This window comes from Pristiophorus japonicus, chromosome 2 (genome assembly GCF_044704955.1).
Source record: "Pristiophorus japonicus isolate sPriJap1 chromosome 2, sPriJap1.hap1, whole genome shotgun sequence".
NCBI classification, from domain to species: Eukaryota; Metazoa; Chordata; class Chondrichthyes; family Pristiophoridae; genus Pristiophorus; species Pristiophorus japonicus.
Genome location: NC_091978.1, coordinates 286,569,233 through 286,587,412, shown reverse-complemented (window position 1 = coordinate 286,587,412; position 18,180 = coordinate 286,569,233). Strand labels below are relative to the sequence as shown.

General features: G+C 45.2%; 1 protein-coding gene across 1 annotated transcript in view; it reads right to left on the bottom strand.

Moving 5' to 3' along the window:
* The window catches only part of LOC139247057 (mineralocorticoid receptor-like), a 206,670-nt gene that overhangs the window by 130,808 nt on the left and 57,682 nt on the right, over positions 1–18,180 (bottom strand). The window contains exon 3 of the mRNA XM_070871480.1: positions 913–1,057. Within this exon, the coding sequence (XP_070727581.1) occupies positions 913–1,057 (145 nt within the window). The remainder of the gene's footprint in view (positions 1–912; positions 1,058–18,180) is intronic.

Below are 18,180 nucleotides of genomic sequence, written 5' to 3'. Positions count from 1 at the left end.
AAATTGCTTAGATTACTAGATTTTACAGGGCATACAGCAATAGCAGTACATTGGTTCTATGCCAGGATCTAATATGCTAAAAGGCTGCCTGTGCCTCCAAATGCACTCCAAATAAGTTTCCCCCCCTGGGAGCATGCAGGTGGGTATTAGTGGAGGGCTGGAGGATGACAGGAATTCTGGCTGGTGCTTAATGGCATTACATAATGATGCTTTCTATAAACCATTTCTTAGCCTCTCCTATGCTGTCCATTACTCTCACGTGTCTGGCTCTGATTGCTCTCAAGCCTTCTTCATATACCTCACAACCTCTATGATAACTATGACTATCTTTTCCATGATCTGTCTGCTTTCATTTATTAATTATTTTCATATGACCCTAGCATAAATGCCTCAGTCATAGATTTATCTAACCCTATTACTTTTTGCATGTCATGTCGACTTACTCAACTTAGAAGTCTCCATATTAAGATGTTTATAGCCACAACTGGATATCCCAAATTTATCGCTGCTGAAATAAGACATTTTGAGGGATAATAGCTGTTTCCACCTAATTATCACTTATCAAACATCACTATAAGTTGAATTTACTCTCCTGTAATTGACTGATGCGTACTGGTGAAATGCCAGAATTTAATATACTAAAAATCTGTTGCAGCAAATCATCAATATACACCAGCACACATCAAATAACTGGGATTTAACAAAATGTGCTTCCATTGCAACCACAAAGCAGCAAAATATACTGAATTATATAGTGCAGGAAACAGAATTATGGGCAGTTTTTGTGTTGTGGATCAAGACAAACCAATCTGATATCGAGTGCCCTGTCTGTTGCCTAATGAACAACATTAACAACATGCATTGTATGGGGAGAACATTTGTAAACAAAAAAATGATATAAAAATCACTTACTCATTGAACACCAGGTCTGGTGCAAAGTAAAGCATTGTGCCACTGGTGTGTTTGTACGATCTCCAGCTAAGGCTAAACGTCATTAAGCACATCCAAGAGTACCGGAGTAGAGTCATTTGGTCATCAAGTGCCATAGTTCGGAAACCTGCAAAACAGAATATGATAGCCATAAAAGATTTCTTCAAACAATTTTACCATCTGTAATTTTCATTTTTTGTTTGATTGAATATTTGATTTTCCACTTGGTGTCATAATTTAGCTCCAATCCCACTACTGTATCTGATTCTGGCAGTGGATCAATAACGCTATCAAAGCAATGTCTAACATGGAATCTTTATTTTTGTTACAGAAAATATTAAGAACCAAACTCAGATTGATTTTCATCTCCCTGTGCCCCCTTAATTTAGACAGCCATTGCTCCTGATGGAAACAAGTAGGAGCCTTGTTATTCCTATGATGTCTTTATGACCCCAATGGGTTTGTGGGTCCCACCTGGGAGACTATGCTGAGATCGTTGCCTGGTCTCTGGAAATTTAAGGTAACTATTTTTTTTTGTTTTTAAGTGGCACTTTGTTTTAAGGGAGCACTATTTCCTGCTTACTGGGGGAATCCAGATAATCCTCTGGACCCAACTCAATATGTCTGAGTTTCCCTCCATGAGCAAGCAGGCACCTGAGATGCACCTCTAGATGGGCACCTGGCATTGACATGAAAACTAGGAAACCTGACTGTGGAAAATCCACTGGGGTCAGTGGCACGGCTTCCCAGCAGGCATAGCCCAGCAGTAATGTCCTCTGCACCGTTTAGCAAACTTCAGTCTACGTTAATCAGGCAGAAAATAAAAAACAACAATTATGAAAGGTTTTGATAGTGGATACAGAGAGAATGTTTCCACTTGTGGGGAAGTGCATAAGTAGAGGCCATCAATATAAGATGGTCACCAAGAAATCCAATAGGGAATTCAGAAGAAAATTCTTTCCCCAAAGAGTGGTGAGAATGTAGAATTCGCTACCACATGGAGTGGTTGAAACGAATAGTGTAGATGCATTTAAGGGGAGGCTAGACAAGCATATGAGGGAGAAGGGAATAGAGGGTTATGCTGATAGAGTTAGATGAGGAAAGACGGGAGGAGGCTCGAGTGGAGCATAAATACCACCATGAAAAAATGGCAGTGAAAGCAATGTTAACTAAAGACTAAAGGCAGAACAATGCATAAAAAATACAAGTCATGCACTTTCTTTCCAAGCAATAAGAAAACAGCCAAGGTTCTCACTGATATCTGCAGCCTCTCTTTCTGCAGCTCATTGCATGTTACAAGTTAAACTAAAAGGCAGTCGGTAACAAGTATTATTATAGTTTAATCATCATCATCATCATAGGCAGTCCCTCAGAATCAAGGAAGACTTGCTTCCACTCCTGAAGTGAGTTCTTTGGTGGCTGAACAGTCCAATACGAGAGCCACAGACTCTGTCACAGGTGGAACAGATAGTCTTAAGGGAAGGGGTGGGTGGGACTGGTTTGCCGCACGCTCTTTTCGCTGCCTGCGCTTGATTTCTGCATGCTCTCGGTGTTGACTCGAGGTGCTCAACGCCCTCTCGGATGCACTTCCTCCATTTAGGGCGGTCTTGGACCATGTGTCAGTGGGGAGGCTTTGAGGGTGTCCTTGTAGCGTTTCCGCTGCCCACCTTTAGCTTGTTTGCCATGAACGAGCTCCGAGTAGAGCACTTGCTTTGGGAGTCTCGTGTCTGGCATGCGGACTATGTGACCTGCCCAGCGGAGCTGATCGAGTGTGGTCAGTGCTTCAATGCTGGGAATGTTAGCCTGAATGAGGATGCTGATGTTGGTGCGCCTGTCCTCCCAGAGGATTTGTAGGATCTTGTGGAGACATCGTTGGTGATATTTCTCCAGCAACTTGAGGTGTCTACTGTACATGGTCCATGTCTCTGAGCCATACAGGAGGGCAGGTATTACTACAGCCCTGTAGACCATGAGCTTGGTGGCAGTTTTGAGGGCCTGGTCTTCCAACACTCTTTTCCTCAGGCGGCCGAAGGCGATGTTCGATCTAGTCGTCGATGCCTGCTCTTGTTGATAGGAGGCTCCTGAGATATGGGAAGTGTCCACGGCGTCCAGGGCTGCGCAGTGGAATTTGATGACTGGGGGACAGTGCTGTGCGGTGAGGACAGGCTGGTGGAGGACCTTTGTCTTATGTAGTTTAGCGTAAGGCCCATGTTTTCGTATGTCTCAGTAAATATGTAAATAGTTTAGCACACAGTTACACAAGTCCGGAACGGAAGTCGGGAGCAGGAGGTTGAGGATCGAGGCCGATAAAAGGCCAGGAGCAGCGGCAGTTGGGAGCGGGAGGTCAAGGATTGAGGCCTATAAAAGGCCAGGAGCAGCAGCAATTGGCAGCGGCAGTCATGAGCGGGAGGTCGAGGATCGAGGCCTATAAAAGACCAGCAGCAGCGGCTAGCTGGTGCAGGGACAAAAGTAATAAAGAAGTAAAAAGAAATAGAAGTGTGACGTCACAGCCAAGCGGATAAGTGATTGGCTGGTGGATTAGTGAGTATTTTATCTTTTTCTTTTCTTATCAGTAAGAAACCTTTGGCATTGTTGCCAAATTAAGTTAATTTAAGGGTTAAGTCATGGCAGGAGAGCCCAGACTCATGTCATGCTCCTCCTGTGCTATGTGGGAAATAAGGGACACTGACTACTATGTGTGCGGGAAGTGGGTCCAGCTGCAGCTGCTGTCAGACCGCATTGCGGCACTGGAGCTGTGCATGGATTCACTCTGGAGCATCCGCGATGCTGAGGATGTTGTGAATAGCACGTTTAGTGAGTTGGTCACACCGCAGGTAAAGGTTACACACGCAGATAGAGAATGGGTGACCATCAGGAAGAGCAAGGGAAGGAAGGTAGTGCAGGGGTCCCCTGTGGTCACCTCCCTCCAAAACAGATGTACCGTTTTGGATACTGTTGGGGAAGATGGCTCATCAGGGGAAGGCAGCAGCAGTCAAGTGCATGGCACCATGGGTGGCTCTGCTGCATAGGAGGGCAGGAAAAAGAGTGGGAGAGCAAAAGCAGTAAGGTATTCTATTGTAAGGGGAATAGATAGGCGTTTCTGCGGCCACAATCGAGACTCCAGGATGGTATGTTGCCTCCCTGGTGCAAGGATCAAGGATGTCTCGGAGTGGCTGCAGGGCATTCTGGAGGGGAAGGGTGAACAGCCAGTTGTCGTGGTGCATATAGGTACCAATGATATAGGTAAAAAATGGGATGAGGTCCTACTGGCTGAATTTAGGGAGCTAGGAGTTAAATTAAAAGGTAGGACCTCAAAGGTAGTAATCTCAGGATTGCTACCAGTGCCGAATGCTAGTTAGAGTAGAGATAACAGGATAGTTAAGATGAATACGTGGCTTGAGGAATGGTGCAAGAGGGAGGGATACAAATTCCTGGGACATTAGAACCGGTTCTGGGGGAGGTGGGACCAGTACAAACCGGACAGTCTGCACCTGGGCAGGACCGGAACTGATGTCCTAGGAGGAATGTTTGCTAGTGCTGTTGGGGAGGATTTAAACAAATATGGCAGCGGGTGGGAATCTATGCAAGGAGACAGAGGGAAGTAAAATGGGGGCAGAAGCAAAAGGTAGAAAGGAGATAAGTAAAATTGGAGGGCAGAGAAATCAAAGGCAAAAATCAAAAAGAGCCATATTACAACATAATTCTAAAAGGACAAAGAGTGTTAAAAAAACAAGCCTGAAGGCTCTGTGTCTCAATGCGAGGAGCATTCGTAATAAGGTGGATGAATTAACTGCACAGACAGCTGTTAATGGATATGATGTAATTGGGATTATGGAGGCATGGCACCAGGGTGACCAAGGCTGGGAACTGAATATCCAGGAGTATTCAATATTCAGGCAGGATAGACAGAAAGGAAAAGGAGATGGGGTAGCGTTGCTGGTTAAAGAAGAGATTAACGAATAGTAAGGAAGGACATAAGCTTGGATGATGTGGAATCTGTATGGGTAGAGCTGCGGAATACCAAAGGGCAGAAAACGTTAGTGGGAGTTGTGTACACACCACCAAACAGTAGTAGTGAGGTTGGGGGTGGCATTTAGGGATGCGTGCAATAAAAGTATAGCAGTTATCATGGTGACTTTAATCTACATATATAGATTGGGCTAATCAAACTGGTAGCAATACGGTGGAGGAAGATTTCCTGGAGTATATAAGGAATGGTTTTCTCGACCAACATGTCGAGGAACCAACTAGAGAGCTGGGCATCCTAGACTGGGTGTTGTGTAATGAGAGAGGATTAATTAGCAATCTTGTTGTGCGAGGCCCCTTGGGGAAGAGTGACCATAATATGGTAGAATTCTTCATTAAGATGTAGAGTGACACAGTTAATTCAGAGACTAGAGTACTGAATTTAAAGAAAGGTAACTTTGATGGTATGAGACGTGAATTGGCTAGGATAGACTGGCGAATGATGCTTAAAGGGATAGGCAATGGCAGACATTTAAAGATCACATGGATGAACTTCAACAATTGTACATCCCTGTCTGGAGTAAAAATAAAACGGGGAAGGTGGCTCAACCGTGGCTAACAAGGGAAATTAGGGATGGTGTTAAATCCAGATAAGAGGCATATAAATTGGCTAGAAAAAGCAGCAAACCTGAGGACTGGGAGAAATTTAGAATTCAGCAGAGGAGGCCAAAGGATTTAATTAGGAGGGGGAAAATAGTGTATGAGAGTAAGCTTGCAGGGAACATAAAAACTGACTGCAAAAGCTTCTATAGATATGTGAAGAGAAAAAGATTAGTGAAGACAAATGTAGATCCTTTGCAGTCAGAATCAGGAGAATTTATAATGGTGAACAAAGAAATGGTAGACCAATTGAACAAGTACTTTGGTTCTGTCTTCACTAAGGAAGACACAAATAACCTTCCGGAAATACTAGGGGACCGAGGGTCTAGCGAGAAGGAGGAACTGAAGGAAATCCTTATTAGTCAGGAAATTGTGTTAAGGAAATTGATGTGATTGAAGGCCGATAAATCCCTAGGGCCTGATAGTCTGCATCCCAGAGTATTAAAGAAGTGGCCCTAGAAATAGTGGAGGCATTGGTGGTCATTTTGCAACATTCTATAGACCCTGGATCAGTTCCTATGGACTGGAGGGTAGCGAATGTAACCCCACTTTTTAAAAAAGGAGGGAGCGAGAAAACAGGGAAATATAGACCGGCTAGACTGACATCGGTAGTGGGGAAAATGTTGGAATCAATTATTAAAGATGTAGTAGCAGCGCATTTGGAAAGCAGTGACAGGATCGGTCCAAGTCAGCATGGATTTAGGAAAGGGAAATCATGCTTGACAAATCTTCTAGAATTTTTGGAGGATGTAACTAATAGAGTGGACAAGGGAGAACCAGTGGATGTAGTGTTTTGGACTTTCAAAAGGCTTTTGACAAGGTCCCACGCAAGAGATTAGTGTGCAAAATTAAAGCACATGGTGTTGAGGGGTAACGTATTAACGTGGATAGAGAACTGGTTGGCAGACAGGAAGCAAAGAGTAGGAATAAACAGGTCCTTTTCAAAATGTGAGGCAGTGATTAATGGGGTACCGCAAGGTTCAGTGCTGGGACCCCAGCTATTTACAATATACATTAATAATTTAGGCGAAGGAATTGAATGTAATACCTCCAAGTTTGCAGATGACACTAAGCTGGGTGGCAGTGTGAGCTGTGACGAGGATGCTAAGAGGCTGCAGGGTGACTTGGACAGGTTAGGTGAGTGGGCAAATGCATGGCAGATGCAGTATAATGTAGATAAATGTGAGGTTATCCACTTTGGTTGCAAAAACACAAAGGCAGAATATTATCTGAATGATGGCAGATTAGGAAAAGGGGATCTGCAACGAGACCTGGGTGTCATGGTACATCAGTCATTGAAAGTTGGCATGCAGGTACAGCAGGCGGCGAAGAAGACAAATGGCATGTTGGCCTTCATAGCAAGAGGATTTGAGTATAGGAGCAGAGAGGTTTTACTGCAGTTGTACAGGGCCTTGGTGAGGCCACACCTTGAATATTGTGCACAGTTTTGGTCTCCTAGTCTGAGGAAGGACATTCTTGCTATTGAGGGAGTGCAGCGAAGGTTCACCAGACTGATTCCCGGGATGGCAGAACTGACATATGAAGAAAGACTGGATCGACTAAGCTTATATTCACTGGAATTTAGAAGAATGAGAGGGGATCTCATAGAAACATATAAAATTCTGACGGGATTGGACAGGTTAGATGCAGGAAGAATGTTCCCGATGTTAAGAAAGTCCAGAACCAGGGGTCACAGTCTAAGGATAAGGGATAAGCCATTTAGGACCGAGATGAGGAGAAATCTCTTCACTCAGAGAATTGTGAACCTGTGGAATTCTCTACCACAGAAAGTTGTTGAGGCCAGTTAGATATATTCAAAAGAGAGTTAGATGTGGCCCTTATGGCTAAAGGGATCTAGGGGTATGAAGCGTAAGCAGGAATGGGGTACTGAAGTTGCATGATCAGCCATGATCATATTGAATGGTGGTGCAGGCTCGAAGGGCCGAATGGCCTACTCCTGCACCTATTTTCTATGTTTCTATTTTAGTGAACAGCTGCTACTTTTACCAGGGTTATTATGAAACCCAGAAGATAAAGCAGAGGGAGATGAAGTTACAACAGGTGATAGGACGCTTGGCTGTCTATCTATCTGTGTGTAAGCGATTAGAAACATCTAATGGTAAAGCAATGAAGCCTATGGGATTATTGAATCCAGTAAAATTCCTATGTTTCTATATCTACAAGGATTCCCATCTAAAACTCCTCTAATATAAATGGTTTTACATTGCTGTTTTCCACATTTGTGGTTTAAAACAGCCATTGAGACTTTTGACAGCCATAATTGCTTCTGCCAGGATCACAACATTGCTCCCATTGCCTCTGGCTGCAGAAAAAGCCAGTGAAAACCTTCATGTGTTCCTGGCAGGTCCAGCATTCAGATGAGAAGGGAATGAGAAAAAGAAAAAAACAAACACTTGCAAAAAGAAAAAACAAAGCTCACAGAGAATAAAAAATGGGATAGAGCAAATAGAAATAAAGTACATTTAAAAAAAGGATAGATTTGAGAGTGCAAGTATACCAATCAATAAAAGCTGCTGGTTAGGTACATAAAGTGATCAAAACAGCTAATAATGTTGGTCTTTATCTTAAGGGGGCTGGAATAAAAAAGGGAGGAAGTTATGCTTCAGTTGGACAAAGCCTTGGTCAGATCCCATCTGGAGTACTGCATTCAGTTTTGGGCACTGCACCTCAGGAAGAGGGCAGGTAGCATGAACGTGGCTTGTATTCCCTTGAGTATAGAAGATTGAGGGTGATTTCTTTTTTTAAAATCAGTCTTGGGATGTCACTGGCAGGCCAGCATTTATTGCCCATCCCTAATTGCCCTTGAGAAGGTGGTAGTGAGCCTCCTTCTTCAACTGCTGCAGTCCATGTGATGTGTTGTCATGGTTTGATACAACTGAGTGGCTTGCTAGGCCCTTTTAGAAGGCAGTTAAGAGTCAACCACATAGCCGTGAGTCCGGAGTCATATATAAGCCACACCAGGGGGTCAAGTTTCGGGCCGCGCCTAGAATGGCGCAGCCCCGACATGGACGCCCGTTTTTCACGCCTAAAAGCGCGACAAAAATCTACCTCGTAATTCTCGGGCTCCTTGCTGGTCTCTGGGAGCTCGGCGCGGTGCACAGACAGCAGCAGGGGGGCAGAGCCACAGAGTCGCGTCAATTTTGCTAGTGGAGGGGGACGGGGCTCAGTCAAATGAGGGAATGGCGTGCCGGCAGCCCTGCGTGTGCGCGTTGGAACGTGCACATGCGCAATAACCCAGAAACATTGGCACTCGGCCATTTTCAAAGGAACTTTAAAAAAAGTGCTGATTTGTCTCGTGGACCTCTGGAAAGGCTTGGGATTGAATTTTGGTGATTTTTTTGGTGTCTGAAGGAGTGCTTTTAGCAGCACTGTTGAATAAATCACCTGCTGAAATCAGTGAGTGCTGCTTTTCACTGCTAAACTTCTAGAACAGGTGCTGCATAGGTGCATGCAAATTAAGCACTGTGTTTTGAAAAATAAGAGTGTCAATTCAATACAGCAATGGAACAACGTCCACCAACAACAAAGAATTTCTTGCATGAGGAAATGGAGATATTAGTCAATGTCATTGAGCAGAGATGGCAGGAGCTAGATACCAGCAACAGAGGTCGCATAAAAGTGCCACCTAAAGAAATGAAGAAACGCTGGAACCAAGTTGCAGAAGATTACTGCGCAGTGGTGCATACCAGGAGATCTGGAAGCCAGTGTAAAAAGAAATGGCACGACCTTGGTCAAGTAGTTAGTGTAAGTAATATTTTCATTTTTTAATGTAATCATAATTGTAACGTGACTATCTGTATGGCCCACCCTGCAGAAAGACACACTCTGTAAAAAGTTATCTTTTATTCTTTGCAGAAGAAATTGGCCCACAACAAAAGGGAAGCAACTCGAACAGGAGGAGGCGTGCCCAATCTGCATCCACTGACACCCTTGGAACAGAGGGTAGCTGCTATGATGAGTCGTACATGGAGAAAAACAATCGGTACAGCACAAGCTGGGCCCACACGTGAGGAAGAGGGTAAGTCCTGAAAATGCATCGTGGCCCTTCAAATCAACCTGCTGCCTGGCCTGCTATGTGTGAGAGTGCTCATGCCACCCATCCTGTCCCCACCCTTGCTGTTAAGCATTTGACTGTTCTGATGTATTTTGCAGAACATGATGATGATGATGATGATGATGATGATGCTGCTGTCAACCCTGAGGATCCTGAAGATACAGAACAAGAATCAGTACAACCAGATGCGGACGATCCAGACTGGATGATGGCGACGATGACTGAAATGTCTACAAGGGAGAGCTTCCAAATTAATGTTTATGAGCCCCCATTAAGGGGCATCAGAGTTTCAACCCCTTGCATAGGTTCTGGTTCCACCTTCCATGGTTTTGATGCCGATGTTGCGGGTCCCAGTGGTGCTGCTGGTGTAATGCAGCAGTTTACAGCCAGTGCACCACCGTCCGGGCCTGCGCCTCCCACTCGCATAGGTTCTGGTTCCACCTTCCATGGTTTTGATTCCAATGTTGCGGGTCCCAGTGGTGCTGGTGATATAATGAAGCAGTTTACACCCATTCACCCACCATCCCAGCCCACGGCTCGCACTAGAGTGCCCTACCGTCCCAGCCCGTGCCTCTCTCTCTAGTACTGCCATTTGGAACACAGAGCATCCCACCATCCCAGCCCGCGCCTCTCTCTCTAGTACTGCCGTCTGGAACACCGAGCGTCCCACCGTCCCAGCCCGCGCCTCCCAGTGCAGTGGTGCCGTGAGCCAGAACCAGGCAGAGGAGAAGGAGATTAGAGACACGCTCTCCTGAGATGCAGCGTGCAACAGATGCGGCTCAGGTTGTGGCACTGGGTATGGAGACCAATGAGCTTACCCGATCACTCATCGGTAGCATCAGTGCAGTGGGTGAAGAGGTGATGGTCCTGACGGGGGAAATATCAGTAATGACATGGGAACTTAGGGAGGGAATGTCCGAGGGAGTGCAATCGACGGCACAGGCCGTCAGGGAGGGCATGCAAGTGGCAGCACAGGCCGTCAGGGAGGGCATGCAAGTGGCAGCACAGGCCCTCATGGAGGTAGCTGCTGATATAAGGGCACACAGCCCCGACAATCAAATGACACCCCCATGAAGAAGTGAACATTCACTGAGATGTGGATGAGACATGGTTGCAGCCTTTCTTTGCTGCTTTTGTTCTCGTTCTTGATGTAGCTGTAGTAGCGTTTTTCAAATTGAAATTGTTTTGTAAGTTTTGTAACTTTACAACTTATAAATGATCTTAGGGTTTTTAAGTGATCTTTAGTGTAAATGCTCTCACATTTTGTATCTTATTTAATTTTGCACCTAAAAAGTGATCCTGGAGTCTATGTGATCTTAAGAGTGTAGATTTTTCAAATTGAAATTGTTTTGTAAGTTTTGTAACTTTACAACTTATAAGTGATCTTAGGGTTTTTAAGTGATCTTATAGTGTAAATGCTCTCACTTTTTGTAATTTATTTAATTTTGCACCTAAAAGTGATCTTGAAGTTTAAGTGATCTTAAGAGTGTAAGATTTTTCACATTGAAATTGTTCTGTAACTTTACAAATTTATAAGTGATCTTAAAGTTTTTAAGTGATCTTCAAGAGTCATATTAAAAAGTAAAGTTTGATACAACAAATATTTTATTACAGTGACGTTAACTTTTCAATAAATTATTTTTTCATTAAAACTGAATCATCTTCCATTAACACAACACAACGTAGGAACAACTGCAAAGAATAAACATGTCCATGCACAACAGTGGTCGCAGAGCCCTCAGGCATCAGTAATTGAAGCGTTCACCGATGAGCTGCTGGCGCAGGGCTCGAGCAATCGTTAAAGGAGCACGATGGACGGCCCTTCTCCGACCTCGTGCTCCAGCATCAGGCACTTGCATGCTTTCCCGATCGTCGTCATCATCATCCTCATCCCGCTCTTCCAAAATACTGGCACTGGAGCCTCACGTGTGTCTTCTGGTTCCACTACCAGCTCCTGCTGCCTCATGATGGCTAAGTTATGGAGCATGCAGCACACAACAGTGAAGTGACCGACAATCTGAGGAGTATTGCAAGTGGTCTCCGGAATGGTCCAGGCATCGGAAACGCTGTTTCAATATGCCAATGATCCTCTCAATGATGTGCGCGCCATGTTGTATTGACGGTCAGCTTCTGTCCGTGTCACGTGTAGGGGCGTCATGAGCCAGGTGGTCAGGCCGTACCTTTTGTCTCCCAGTAGCCAGCTCTGCCCTTCTGGCTGCTGCTCAAACATGTCAGATATAACGCTGTCGCATAGGATGAACGCATTGTGGGTGCTGCCAGGGTAACTCGCATCGACTGACATGATGCGCTGCTTGACATCACACACGAGCTGCACATTGATGGAGTGGAAACCTTTTCTATTCCTGTACTGCTCGGAATCCTCCACAGGTGCTCGCAAGGCTATGTGGGTACAATCAATGCAGCCCTGTACCTTTGGGAATCCAGCAATCCTGAAGAAGCTCATAGCCTTCATGGATCGCTTGTGCGGTCATTGGGAAATTGATGAAGTCATTCCTCCGCGCATACAGTGCAGCCATGACCTGGTAAACGCAGGCATGTATTGCACGTTGAGAGATGGTGCACACATCTCCAGTTGTAGCCTGAAACGATCCCGAGGCATAGAAGGCAAGTGCAGCTGTTACCTTCACTTCAACAGACAAGGCAGTTGGCGTTCTGTTTTTGGGCTGCAAATCTGCTCTCAGCATATCAACGACAATTTCTCTGCGGAAACGCAGCCTTTTGACACAATCAGCCTCGCTCAGGTCCAGGTACAAGCGCCTGGCTCGATATTGCCAACGTGGGTAAGGTCTCCTGCCCATCAGCCTATGGGCTATGAAGTTCCTGGTGCGGTGAGCTCTAATCAATTCTCTCCTATGCAGTGAATTGCTGGTGAACCATTGCATAATCCGTGGTGTTGACAATGCAGCACCCATTCTGCAATTACAAATTTAAGTTTCAAACTGGCTATCTGGCTGCCTCTCCCTGTCCCTGGCCGAATGGCCTCAGTTACCCTCACAGCTCGAAGGCAGCTTGCTGTGTCTTCAGCCGCCGTCGAGCCACTGACGCCGCCCCTATCCCATGGCCGAATAGCCTCAGTTACCCTCGCAGCTCGAAGGCAGCTTGCTGTGTCTTCGGCCGCCGTCAGCCACTGACGCCGCCCCTATCCCATGGCCGAATAGCCTCAGCTTCCCTTGCAGCTCGAAGGCTGCTTGCTTGCTGTGTCTTCCGCTGCCGTCGAGCCACTGACCCCGCCCTGTCTCCTACATGGAAGGAAGGTCTGCCTGAAGCACCGCAGCTCGAAGGCTGCTGTTGCTTCACACAGGTAGGAATATTCAATATTTTGTATTTGCTTTATTTATAATTTTTTTTATTCAGGATGGCTCTTTATTTGTATAAGTAAGACTGTTGAATGCTTGTAAAATGTAATTACTTCCCTTCCCCCCCTCCCCACCACCCCCTCGTTCCCTATGCCTGATTTGTAAAGTGTAGGCAAGGTTTTTCTGAGCGTACAAAAATCTACACTTACTCAATTCTAAGTTAGTTTGGAGTAAGTTTTCACTGCCTAAACTTTCAAAACAGGCATAAGTGGCCGGACACGCCCCTTTTGAAAAAAAAAATCTGTTCCAAAATGAAGCTGTTCTCACTGACTAGAACTGGAGAAAACTAAATGCCGAGAATTGCAATTTCTAAGATACTCCATTCTAAACCAGTTGCTCCAAAAATATTGGAGCAACTCAGGCCGAAACTTGACCCCCAGGTAAGGACGGCAGATTTCCTTCACTAAAGGACATGGATTTTTACGACAATCCGGTTGTTACATGATCACCATTACTGCTACTAGCTTTTTATTCCAGATTTATTTAATTAACTGAATTTAAATTCCCCAGCTACTGTGGTGGGATTTAAACTCATGTCTTCGGATCATTTGTCCAGACCTCTGGATTGCTCATCCAATAACATAGCCACTATGTTACCGATCTGACTGAAGTGTTTAAAATGATAAAAGAATTTGATAGGGTGGATACAGGTCAATTATTTCCTCTGGTGGGGGAATCAAGAACAAGGGGACCTACACTTAAAATTAGAGCTAGGCCATTCAGGAGTAAAATCAGGAAGCACCTTTTCACACAAAGAGTAGTTGTAATATGGAACTCTTTCCCCCAAAAGGCAGTGGATGTTGGGACGATTGGAGCTTTCAAGACTGAGATTGATTAGATCTTTTTTGGTAAGGCCATCAAGGGATATGGAACAACGATGGGTAACTGGAGTTAAGGTGCTGATTAGCCATGTTCCAATTGAATGGCGGATTAAGATTGAAGGGCTGAATGGCTCACGCTTATTTTGAATATTTCTAAGTCCTAACAACCATTGGTTGATCTTCCATTGTTGCCTGACTCCCACCCATCTCCCCAATGATCCAGCTGTACTCTTAGTTTGGCTCCAACCCCCATCAGCACCCCTAAGACAAACTACATCCCTGTTGAGCCTCCCAGTAACAGGTCCTGCTGGCCTACGGCCGCCCTCGGGCAATGACATCCTTACATTAAAGTGGGGATCTCCCTCAGGACTGGGAGGCCCAGGCTTTGCAGTAAGGAAAGCAGAGTGTCCGTGCAGCATGCAGAGAGTGAAAATAACTGGATTAGAAAGAGGGAGGGTGCTGCCTCTCTCCCTCAGATTGTAAGCGCATGTGTGGAGGCTCCAAAAGAGGACTCAGCTCATATGTATGTGGGCCTGTGGAAATACCAGCGAGGAAGATGGATAGACTAAGGGAGATTGGGAGTTTGTTGAAATAGATTGGGAGTTGGCGAAGGTAGATTGGGAAATTAGATTAAATGGTATGAAAGTAGATAAGCAGTGGCAAACATTTAAATAAATATTCCAAAATTCTCAACGAAAATACCTTCTATTGAGAAATAAAAACTCAAGGGGAAAAGTGATCCATCCATGGCTAATTAAAGAATTTAAGGTTAGTATTAGATTAAAAGAAAAGGCTTATAATGTTGCAAAGAATAGTAGTAAGCCTGAGGATTGGGAGAGTTGTAGAAACCAGCAAAGGATAACCAAAAAATTGATAAAACGGGAGAAAACAGAATGAGAGTAAACTAGCAAGAAATATAAAACAGATTGTAAGAGTTTCTACAAGTATGTAAAAAGAGTAGCAAAACTAAGCATCGATCCATTAGAGGCTGAGACAGGAGAAATTGCAATGGGGAATAAGGAAATAGCAGAGACCTTAAACAAATATTTTGTATCTGTCTTCACAGTAGAAGACACAAAAAGCATACCAAAAATAGTGGGGAACCAAGGGTCTAATGAGAGTCAGGAACTTAAAGTAAATAAGATCAGTAGAGAAAAAATACTTGAGAAACTAATGGGACTAAAAGCCAACAAATCCCTTGGACCTGATGGCCTACATCCTAAGGTTCTAAGGGGTGGCTGCAGAGATAGATTCTAGAATGATCACAGTGGATAGGAAGTTAGCAAATGTAACCTCGTTATTCAAGAAAGGAGGGAGAGAGAAAACCGGGAACTACAGGTCAGTTACCCTGACATCAGTTGTCGGGAAAATACTGAAATCCATTATTAAGGAAGTGGTAACCGGGCACTTAGAAAGTGATCATATGATTCGGCAGAGTCAACATGGTTTTATGAAAAGGAAATCGTGTTTAACAAATTTATTAAGAATTTTTTGAGGACGTAACTAGCAGAGTAGGTAAAGGGGAACCAGGATTTCCAAAAGGCCGTTGAAAAAATTTCACCTTGATCCTCAGAATCCTACCACGATCAGCCCCAACATCAGCATTACTAAGCACACCAGCATCACTACCAACAACAACCTTCTCCGCAATCACCTTATGCTGCACATCACACAGGGCATGAGCACCCGACCACATTGCTGCCCAGGGGCCAGTGATGGCCTCACCTGGTCAAATATACATCACTTCACGCTGTGCACCCTGGCTACCACATGATGCACCATGTTGGCACCACCCGACACCAGCTCCATAAAGTATCCTTACAATGTCCACCCATTCCTTTCACACTCATCACATTTGTGGGGGGTACCCTTATGTCTCAACATTCACTGCAATTCACTAAGCCACTTCCAAAGGTGCCCACAAATCTGTCCAAGAACGCAAAGTCCTGAAATCAAAGATTTCAATGTTTGACAACACATCAACATTAACTATACATGAACATTGGCTAAAGGACCCAAGTGCCTACCCTTGTGTGTTGTTAGTTGGTATGATTAGACAAGGATGCAGGTGAGTGCAAGGGGTGTCTAGTGAAGTGGGGAACTGATAATGTAGATATATAGAAAGAGAGAGAGAAAGAGAGAGAGAGAGAGAGAGAGGGATGGATGGAGGTGCAAGGTAAGTTGATGTGAGTAAGGATGTGCAGGGATACAGTAGGGAAGGCAGAATGATGGAGATATGATGAGTGGCACAGCAGGATGAGGTTGAGTGTGGCTTTACAGTAACATTTCGTGATCTACTGAGATCATTGAAAGATTTGCGCCACTGCAGTCAGCTCCTCCAGACGACATCCCTGCTTGTGCCCTCATGTACAATGTGCAACCAGGCTGCGTTGGCGTCTTGGGGAGGTCTCTTCCATCCATTGGAATGGAAGAGAACCTCCCTGCGTGCTGCGACTCCCTCCAAAAGCATCTGGAGGGAGTCATGGGAGAGCCTGGGTGCAGCTGTGCACCTTTGTGCAGTGCTTGTCAGTGTTTGCAGTAGCTCAATGCTGCAAAAGTCTGATAGATGAACTGTCAAAAAATAGTTGGGCATGGTCGCTTTAAGGAAACCGGCTGATGACGCGTCATCAGATGACATCATCAGATCCGCTTCCAGTTAAATGGCCGGGAAACCCGCAGGGTGGGCTTAACAAGCCCCAGCCATGGAAGATTACTGTTAGAGGGCAGGCTGCAGCGGGAACGCGTTCCCTGCACACCACCGCACCCTTATTAGTTTTCAGCAGTCCCCCGTATCGAGGATGACTTGCTTCCACACCAAAAAAGGATCAGTTCACAGGCGTTTCAATGAGGGACCTGACAATCTAGGTCCCGAATTACATACTAAAGGGTGGAAGATGCCTGTGCATGGATTCTTTTAACGTGGGGTGGCCATTGCACACCAGCCACCATACGGGCTTGACACCCGCACCCAACTCGCACCCATTAGCGAAATCGCGGCAGCTGTGTCTTTCACAACCTCAGGACGTCTCAAAGCACTTTACAGTCAATGCAGTACTTTTGAAGTGCAGCCACTGTTGTAATGTACAGTGGATTACATTTAAAAAATAAATTTAGTGACTTACTGAGGAATTCTGCAATGGGCTGAAATTTGTGGTCAAAGGCGAACCTCTGGAGTTTACCTGCGACCCTAAAAAAAATCCTAACCTACCTGCTGGCTCCCTGGCTTCGGAGTCTTTGCGTCCTGGGCCTACAGACGTACGCTCGCGTAAAGGGCCACGGATCCCAGGGATGCAGGCAGTTCCTGCATCACGTGGGCCAGGTCCTCCAATCAGAAAGGAGGATTTCTCATAAGGTATGGAGATTCTATTTACAAACGGAGTCCCCATAAGCATATGAGGAATCCCCAAATAAATAAATAATTTACACAACTGAAATAAAAATAAATGTTCCCATTTCCAAATTAATTCAAAGTTCCTTTAATAAAGCATTTAAATTAAAAATGTAATCTTTTGAAAAATAATTTAAAAAATTTTAATCCAGGCCAAAATTTACGTAAACTACCTTTAAGTATTTGTGTATTTTTATTTAACATTTATATTAACCCTTACACTGCTAAAAGCAGGCCGTACACCTGCTTTGACCAGGCATAAGAGATTTGTGGACATTTACTGAGCAATAGTTGGGCAAACAGCCCAACTCTGTGCTAGCGAGAGTGTTTTTGGGTCATAGGCAGGAGATTTGTCGCAGAGACCGTCAAGGAGAGTATGGGGCCGAAATTCAGGCCCACCAGAAACCTGCCGCACTTACCATTTTTTAAGTGTTTTCATCGCCGGGTAAGATGAGGTAGATTCTTGATCGATATTTAGCTCTTGATCCTTTTTTTTGAAGTGGCCAGGAAGTCGGTCATAATGGGGGCGGAAGTGCGGCGGTAAGTGCGAGTGAGGGGCGTAAGTGGAGGCGGGGCGGATTTTTCACTGCTGTCACTCAGCAGTGGAGTGCTGGTGACATCATTGCGCGCCACGTATCTCCTCTCCTTTAAAGGGGAGAGACTCTGCAAATATTGAGGGTCGGCTACTGGGCCACCAGGGAGGGTTTCGGCCAGGCCGACTGTTGGTAGTCCGGTGGAAGCAGGGGGCACAATAGTCCAGCCGACATGGAAGTCGGATGGCAAAAAACATAAAATGACGGCCGCGGCAGTGGGCCCCCGCCTTTAATGGCCACTGCGCAGCCAGGGCTCACAGAGAGAATACAAGGTGCAGCGACAGAGGGAGCTGGCGGGAGCACTGCTCGCCTGGCATTAGATTTTTTGGCCTGAATTTCGACGGAGGTGGGGGGATTCCCGGTGGTTCAT